The following is a 9,350-nucleotide window of genomic DNA, read 5'->3' as shown; positions in this document are numbered from 1 at the left end:
AATGATAAAATAATGGTCAGTGCAAAGTAGGCTACAAATTCTTTGGTGGTGGGCGGTGAGGGACCTGGATAAAGGCTAGGGGGGCGCTGGCCCAAAGAAAGTTGAGAAACACTGCTCTACAGAGTGTTGCATGTAACTAAAAATATGTGCCTAAATGAAACAACAAATTAACATTGGTTCCACTCCGGTAACCTTTGCACAACTTACAATAAACATAAAATATTTTACATCAACTTAAAATCATGAAATTAAACCAAACTGTATAACTGCCGCCGATGGCAGCCACAATGACACACTAACAAAGAAAAAAATATTTTGAGATATGCCACAGGTACAAAACACCAGTCAAATGGCTCAAATGCCTCCTCATTGTGTAGATATGTTCTCCTGAGTCCTGCTAATCACCTAATTATTGTATTCAGGTGTAGTGCAGCAGCGGCACATCTAAATGTTGCAGGACAGTGGCCCTCCAGGACTGGAGTTTGACACCAATGGTCCAGCGCCAATGGTCCAGCGCAGCCACTCCCCCATTTTGCAGTCTACAGCCAAAAACTTAAAGAAAACAACCTCCACAGCTAAATAATGTTAACTCAAATGGCCTCCAGATTTTCCTGACAGTTTCAAAGTTAGGTTAAGATAATAAACAGTCGTATATACCGTGATATCCAAACAAATAAACGTACGTTAAGCAAACTATGTATATGAATCAATACTCTTGCGTAAACGGAAAAATAATGCCTCCATAAAAAAATAGTCAAAAACATGATCATTTTAACATGGAACTTACCTTGTTATAAGCTCCAGACAAGACGCCATACTGCTGCCTCCGCTCCTCAGGCAAACATGTGACGCAGTAGCGGAACAAGACGGCGTTTACAATATAGACATGAAATTTACAACATAGATATGCCCGCAACAGCAGAGCTAACAAGTTTCATCACCACAGAGAGCGACTATGTCATTTTGAAGTCCATCTGTCATGAAGTATAACAAACCAAGAAAAGAACAGAAACATCAGGCTTCTGGTCACAAATGATGAAACAACACAAATTCAAAACATGTTAACGTAGTCCGAAGAAATGCTCCAGCTAGTTTGCTATTTGTTGCCAAGTGACTGATGATGACGTTGGTGACAAGCTTTACCCAGAATGCACCTGGAGACAATAAGGACGACTCATTTGTAGTTTTGTGTCGTAAAGTCAAATATAAGAGTGAAAATAAAGCCAGTCATGTAGCACAACATTTTATTCAATATTTTACACCCACTATGTCACTAAAATCAGTCAGTCTGGTAAGGTTTTTAGCAACCATGGAACACCCTACTATATAACCTACTGGGGTATTGTACAAAGTTTTCAACAGGAGAGGCCTCTCCTTTTACAGTTCTCGTCAGATGTGATAAAAAAAAAATTGGATCACTGAAGGTATGTTCTGCCTCCCATGTGGGCCCCCTGTAAGCCTTATGACCAACTGATCCAAAAAAGTGGTAATTCATGCTTTTACATGAAACAGACTACCCTCTTTTAAATTGTCGTCATATTTTAAATAATTTTAATGTTAAATAATCTAATGTTTTCTTCAATAGCTTCCATATTGTGTGCCACATTCACTAGAAACCAGTGTAACCTATTGCGATCGACCGGTGGATCGTGGAAGGTTTTGAGTCGATCTCTGCAGTAAGTGACAAACTGAATGCTGCCCAGAGGCTAAAACCAGCGCATCCTCTTCTGATTCGCTTATCAAAATATTCAATCATATAGATACATACATATACTTTTGTCATAGAACCCCCAAGAATTTAAAACTACTTTCACTTCTGGCCCTAAGTGACTTGACATTTTAAAAGCTGGGTAGTCTGTTTCATGTAAAAGCATGAATTTCCACTTTTTTTGTATCAGTTGGTCATAAGGTAAGGCATTTATTAACATTTGTTTGACAGGAGTGTTCAGTTCGGAAATTTGTTGACAGCCCTAAGTGAACCTCCGAGCGTTGAGGAGGGAGCTGGAGAACGGCTGGCCGAAATTAGCATTCATAAATCGGATCAACCTAGAGCTAAACGCTGTTTTCTTGGCAGACATTGGAATATCCAACTCACAACTAATGTCACTGCAGTTGGTAACACATTAAAACCACTGGGATAAAGTTTGTTTTAGTCTGTGGCCTGTAAAGAATGCACCGAGCGAGCTGAACGCCCAACAACGTCTCACGCAGTGACGTTGGTTCCAAAGCTCTATTGGCCAATAGTAGAGGAGCTGGACAGCTCTCCTCATTAACATATTGATGCAGCAGAAATACAGCAAACAAAAAAGGACCAAGCAGAAATACAGCAAACAGAAGTACAGCAAGCAGAAAAGGGAGAAGCAAACACAGACAAAGCAAAATATCTATTTTTCTTGACAAAAACGCATGTTTAGGGGAAATGAAAAAGAAAATATATACATTACTTGACAGAAACGCATGTGTAAGGAAAAGGAAAAACTAAATATATATTTATGCTTTTATTTATACATTAATTCTTTTATTTATATATTTATTCTTTTATTTCTTATTATGTTGGTTTTGGTCCTCCATAGAAATAAGCAGTTGTAAGAAAAGCAACTGGAAAATACAACAGATTTTCACAAAAGACTAAAACTCATCCTGAACCTAGGGCAATATCACTATATGGCCCACTATTTGGAACCAGCTTTTGATTTCCAGTTCTGCAGATGTGGAAAGGTGGATGGTGATGCTAAAACTTAAAAGGCAGCAGTACACCCATCCAGTGTGTAAACTAACTAGTTACATTTACTCAAGCTACAGCAATTGAATGAAATTTGTATTTGTATGTACTTGTTAAGTTGTTTTTAAAAACCTGAACTTTTATGGGTACTTTTTTTGTTTTTTAGAGAAGTACTCAATTACATTTTAAATGTCAATTTATGAGTAAAACCTAAAATAGCAAGAAAAAAAACCATCAGAAAAACAATATTGATCCTTCTGCTAGGATAGTAATCAGTTACTGTGGTTTGCACAGTAGCTGATTGGCTAGTACTTATGAGGCATAATCCAAAAAACTGAAGTGCAGTTCAAATCATCCTCTGAGGGAAAAAAACCCATGGAACCAGTTTATCTACATTATATTACAGATAAACAGAAAGGCAACAGCTTTGTCATACAGTATAAATTTAGCTTGGTTTATGTTCAAGACTGTGACCATGTAAACATTCTAAATAGTATTTTAACAACAAATGTAAATAACATCAGTTTAATCTGGTACTTGTGATTATGATTTGAATTGAAAACAGACCATCAGGTTCTTAGTTTGAAGTCTGTTATTTAAAACTGTTAAGATAGGAAGGACAGTGGACATTTTGGATAAAGGATGCAATGAAGATCAGAACTGCCAGGATTTGAGAAGGAGGAAAACAATAGGAAAGCTTTGTAGAAGTACTGAAGGATGCAGCAGGTTTGGTGTGATAAGAGATGGATGCTGAGATGGGGGGAGATTATCTGTAGAGAACTGTAAAGATAGAAGCTGACAAAAGACATGAGGAATTAAACATTTGTATGTATGTTTATGTATGTTTTCTTTTTGATGGATATCTATAAAAGTTCTTCAATTAATAGTTTGAAACCAATATGTTCTAATTTTCTTTATGAAATTCACAAGCATAAAAAAGTAAAATTTTACTTTTGAGTAACATTTTATTTTAGCAACTTCACTTGTATTTTACTCAAATGCTTTATTTAGGTATTCTTTCCACCTCTGAAGCTATCTCAACATTCTGTGCAGCTTTTAAAGATGTTATGAAACTATTTACTTCAAAATATTAGCAAGCATTGAACAGAGCAGTAAAGCCGTAGTAAAAGTTTCATATCCTTACAGCACATCTGCACAAAATATGTTCTGGTTTACCTACGGGTAATTCTAAATAAAAAGTAACAAAAAATTCCAACTGAAAAATAATAACTAATGGTCTGTTTTAAGTCGGAAATCCTTCTTATTTCCAGGAGGCAGCAAAGAAAAGCCATTTTCTTACAGCTGGCGTCTCCCTCCATGCCAAGGATCTTTCTGTAACCTCCATGAGAGAGCACCCTTACTAATGTCTGGGCAGTGAAACACACCATGTCCTAAAGAAAAACAAAAGAAACATCATCAGGTTGTCATATTTCAGTTCTTACTTCTGTTCAGCTGCTTTGTGTCAACAACCACTCTTGAGGCAAGTTTATTTTTTCTATTTGCAAGATATTTATCGGAATCCTATATTAAGAATAATAATAAATATTGACTAACACCATGGATGTCCTGCTACTGCAGAGCCAAGCATTTACCTGCTGTTCCAGAGTCATGACTGTATGCACCCTAAAGTTTCCACTTTCACAGGGGTCAGTAATTCCCACAGAGCCAGGAAGAAAGAGACCAGCAGCCAACATCTGAAGGCAACGCCTAAGCAAATTCAGAACAACATTTCTATTTAGACAGATAAGTGTGTGCAGATTTTGAGAAGCATACACATTTTTGTTACAAAGTATGTCAGTACTGTCAACAAACCCACATAAGGGGCAGCAGATTCTAATTTCAAAGTATGCACTTATCTATGCTCATGAAGTGCATAGATAAGTGTGTCATAGAAGGGGGAAAGTGCTTTAGCAACTAGTAATCAGGAAGATCCTCTATACTGAGATTTGTACTGTTCCTCATATAGGCCCAGCGGTGAAAGTATGAAAACTTTCTGAGGTAAAGGCAAACAAATATCTCAAAACAAAACTAAGATTGGATTCATTATTTGCTTACCAACATTTTAAATTGAATAACCTTAGACAAAACTATTGACAGTTATGTATAATTAAATATCACACATTGCTCCACATATTGGCGTCCTGTCAAAGAAAGAATACAATTGCACGGTGCAAAGGCTAACTAATCAGCAGCTTTATTAAGGGCTGTAATGATTCCTCGAATGATTCAAGAACCGCAATTATTAAAATTTCTCAAGTCAAGTCAAAGTTTATTTACATAGCACATTTACAACAGCCTCAGCTGACCAAAGTGAATCACAAAATACATCACAGGAAATCATTACTGTTTAAACTTTACCTTTAATAACATAAAGTTATCTAATTTTTAAAGTGCAATCAGTAATACTTTTATAACAAATGTATAACAGTAATGATTTATTGGTTAATGTCAAGTTGTCATAACAAAGACATTTTGAATAATGTCAACTTTGTATTAAAAGTGTCATAATTTACCGAATGATGCTTTATGACAGTCATAAATATTCATGAAGGCTTATTCATGTTCATGACAGGTTATGTCATGTTTTATGACAGTGTCATGTCAGTCTTATTCACCCCCCTTCAAATAAAGTGTTACCGTTGTTGACTAAAGCTAAGTGCTAGTAGCATAAAGTTCAATTTTTAAGTTTGGTCCGGGGGTATTTTATTGAGTTATGATAATGTCTGGGTTTTTATAGTTTTTGGAGGGATCAATAAGCATCCTTAAATTGACTAATGCGATACATGGTGTATTTAAGTCTTTCTCCTCCCAGCAGAGAAGATTGCAGTATTTAAACAGGTGAGCGGATAAAGTAAACACAGCGGGCTACTGCTCTGTAGTTGATGCTTAACGTAGGTGTAGCTTTTAAGGACAAACCGGAAACCTGTCGCAAAAAATGGGTGGGAGAGTGTGTTGTGGCTGTCAGATGTGTTACTGTGTGTGATGAAGGAGCCAAATCTAGTTCTTTATATGGATATAAAAGTTACAAATGGCTTGGAGAGTTCACCTATTTAATTGACTACATTGAATACATAAACTAAAGACTTGTGTATAGAAATTGTTTAGAAGTGTCTTTGTGAGCTTGCCTCTTTGTTATTAAATTGAGTATTTCAGATTTTTGTCTATTTTTTTCCAGGTCAACTTAAAAAGTGAGTCATTATTTTTACAGGTTAATTTTCTAAACTAAAGAAAAGTAATTCTAAGAATGCACAAATATGAAAATTTGAGCTGATATTGATATCCGATAGTAATACTGCTGTTATGGTAGAATTTACCAATATTTTATTTTATCAAATTTTTATTTGATTACTCGTCAGAATAATAGAATACTCGATTCCTAAAACAATTGTTTAAACAGCCCTAGAATTAAGTGAGGCATTATTGTTAAGCAAATAATGTACTGTATGGTAAGGGTTTACAAATAGCCCCCCACCCCCAATTACAATAATCAAACTGCAGTTTTTTTTTTGTTTTTTTTTGGGGGGGGGGGGGGGATATTGATTTGTCTTTTAAATTTAAATGTTAGTGTTTTTTCCAGTCTTATTGATACATAAGTCGAGTTAAGCTCATGTAAGCAATATGTGTGAAAATTATCAAATCTATTTAAAGCAGGGGTGCCCAAACTTTTGAGACCAAGATCTACTTGTCTCTCATCAGCCAACTGAGATCTACCGCATGATACGAAGATATAAAAATTGTAATTGAAACTCTATTAACTTATCTTATATGCAAATATAAATCAGTTATAGCGGACCTATTAAAGTGAAGTAGAAGCCATTTGTTTGTAAAATACTTAATGAAACATATTTACTGTTTTTGATGTTTGTTGTAAATGACATACTTGCAAGGGAACGAGGTGATTAGTCCAAGTTTGTCATTTATTGAATGTTCAGAAATAACAAAGGCTGTAATGCGCCACAGGAAAGGTAAACAAAGGTAAAATAACTCGAATAGGTGATCAACTCAAAACCACTCATTACCTAATTGATTAGCTAATTTTAAGCTCCTGCTTTTCTAGTCGCAGTCAGTCTTTGAGTTGCCCTTTTTTTTTTATTATTTTGGTAATGGAACCAAAACGCACAGAATTGCGCTCCACCTAGTTGAAACAATAATTACTGAGATTATTATTTTTGTTGGGTCATTAATTTAAACACGTTTTGTTGATTTTTCTATTCTTTAATAAAGTTACAAATGTTTGGGTCTTAGTGAATATTTTTGATAAGCGCGTTAGAAGATGACATGCTTGTCTCAGCGTCCTGGCTGCGTTGTTTGTCACCTACTGCCGAGATTGCCTCAAAATCTTCCCACAATTGACGTACTGAGCACTCCTGATTTAAAGGGACACGTGGCGGAAGCATAGGACCCACTTGTGATAACTTGCATAATGTCCCCTCTCCATAGAATTTGACATTTATATGCACAATTTGCTGTTGCTATTACTACCTGGGCATGTTTTAAATATAATTTGAAAATGCTTAAAAAGTTGCGGGAGGTGTAAGAACCCCTTAAATTAAGAACAGACCTGTAGGCTACATTCAGAGACAGGGGTTGCCTGGATGGGTTGTTCATCACAGCAGAATGACCCTGGAACACAATCAACATAACATTGCCAACATAAATATGGAGGTGTGTCTTTGTGTTGTTGATCAATCTCATGTATGCGCTGTTCAGTGTGCCTATGCCCTAACCATTTCAGTTAAATATCACACATTGCTCCACATACTGGTTTCTTGTCAAAGAATGAGTCCTGTTCCACAAATGCATGGAACAATGACCAGCCTTGCACAATGTGTTTTTACAATTCTCTTGTGTAAACTGCTTATCTGCTGTCACCAGTGACCATGCTAACTAGACTGAGCATTTCCAAAAGGCTCTGCTGACAGAGAGAAGCTGTAGCATTGCAGAGAGGAAATGGAATCTGTGTGCAGCGCATACACAACCTTGATTTGAGGTACACTGGAGGCTACCCTTCTCCTAGCCAGGAAAAGGTCTAAAACTCTTCTCCTGGCTATGATTGGTTGTTTCTGACTAAGTTGTGTATTTCTGTTGTTAAGACTGGGAAAAATGGGAGAAGGCGAAGGAGCTTATTTTTTTCACAGATTATCTGTCTCGTACTATATTGTCACAACATAGTGACAGTTTAAAAAATGCATGTGAAAAATATTTATGATAAAACTTGCACACTGCAACTTCAAGAGTTGGTGATATCGTTCTGTTTAAAGTTTTTTTTTAATGTGAAGGAAGAGGAGTGTGTCTTTCTACAAAAAAACCACAACCTCAGACGTTTGCTGACTAATGGACGGATGGTTGCTTTACAGTTGACATCAACCTTGGGTAACTGAAAAAATTCTCAATATACACAACTAAGTAGAAACAAACACAGACAAGTCAAATGAAAGCCCAACAGAGTTTTAACAACAAAATGCTTATGCATTTGTACTGCACAGATTGAATAACAGCTAGATCTGCTATAAGCGATGTCCTCTACATCACTTGTAGCAAACTTAAGCACAATAGCTTAAGTCAGCAAAGAGTCCCGTGTTTTCACATGTCAACATTTTAGGAAACACTTTACTAATTGACATATTTAGAACAATAGTTTATAAAACGTCAGATGAATGGAACTTACAAGTAGGTCCAGGATCCATGGAGTCAGAGGCTCAAAACCAGGGAAACGAGCCCTTAGATCTTTCAGGAGGCGGATCAATACCTTGACTCTAAAAATTAGAAACAAAATGGGAAAGTTCAGGTGATCAGAATTGTAATGCAGGAGCCAGAACAGAAAAAAAAGTGGTGATGTGTGTTCACAAACGTTCTTACGTTGACTGAGAAGCATTCTCTTCAAACCAGCGTGCATGGCGGATTGCAGCAAGGGCACTCTGTAGCACCTTGATGTCCACTAACACATAAAATTTGATTTTTATTGAAGAGTACATCCAACCTACTTCAACATCCAACATTTTAAAATATCCTGAGATTCATGACACTTCTGTCTTCAAAGTCTGTCAGAACATTGTGTATGTCAACATAAATTTAAAATAGAAAAATATGACTACCAATATTTTTGCGTTTAACCAAAACATTTAACAGGCTGTACTGAGTAAAAATGTCATGCACTATTTTTTTCTTCAAATTTATAGAAACATACAGAGGTCACCAACTTTCCTTAAGAAAATTATTTTTTAAAAATTTTCTACATTTTTTTATAGAACAGACGATGTGTCAATCATTCTTTTTTAGGTGCTAACTTTGAAATAACCACATTCATTCCCACTGCCACATCACAAAGTAGTCATCCCTGCAGACATGTGTTGGACATGCACATGATGCATGATGTGAATGGTCATACAGTGCAGTTCTGGGTCAAGCTTGCGGAGATTCGGTGGTACGGTGGTGATGAGAATCTTAACAGTAGCATCAGCTGAACTAATCTCAAAGCCCGTCTCATTGGTCAGCATGGACAGCACTGAAAATAGACATACACAAAGGACATTTAGGGTATGAAACAATTTCACAGTTAATCTAAACTTAATCCTGGATAAAAATCAATAATAAAAAAATGTAGAGATGTGGAAAATATTAGAAATAC

General features: G+C 36.2%; 1 protein-coding gene across 1 annotated transcript in view; it reads right to left on the bottom strand.

Moving 5' to 3' along the window:
- ilf2 (interleukin enhancer binding factor 2) overlaps positions 1–9,350 on the bottom strand; it is a 45,423-nt gene that overhangs the window by 17,974 nt on the left and 18,099 nt on the right. The window contains exons 8-13 of the mRNA XM_015015617.1: positions 9,111–9,227; positions 8,582–8,660; positions 8,391–8,478; positions 7,284–7,345; positions 4,315–4,429; positions 4,023–4,113 (exon numbers count right to left, since the gene is read on the bottom strand). Coding sequence (XP_014871103.1) covers positions 4,023–4,113; positions 4,315–4,429; positions 7,284–7,345; positions 8,391–8,478; positions 8,582–8,660; positions 9,111–9,227 — 552 coding nt within the window. The remainder of the gene's footprint in view (positions 1–4,022; positions 4,114–4,314; positions 4,430–7,283; positions 7,346–8,390; positions 8,479–8,581; positions 8,661–9,110; positions 9,228–9,350) is intronic.

This window comes from Poecilia latipinna, unplaced genomic scaffold, assembly GCF_001443285.1.
Source record: "Poecilia latipinna isolate Pla-1442-1.1 unplaced genomic scaffold, P_latipinna-1.0 Scaffold1934, whole genome shotgun sequence".
NCBI lineage: Eukaryota > Metazoa > Chordata > Actinopteri > Cyprinodontiformes > Poeciliidae > Poecilia > Poecilia latipinna.
Note: the sequence above shows the minus strand (reverse complement) of the source record. Positions and strands in the feature narration are given on the sequence as shown.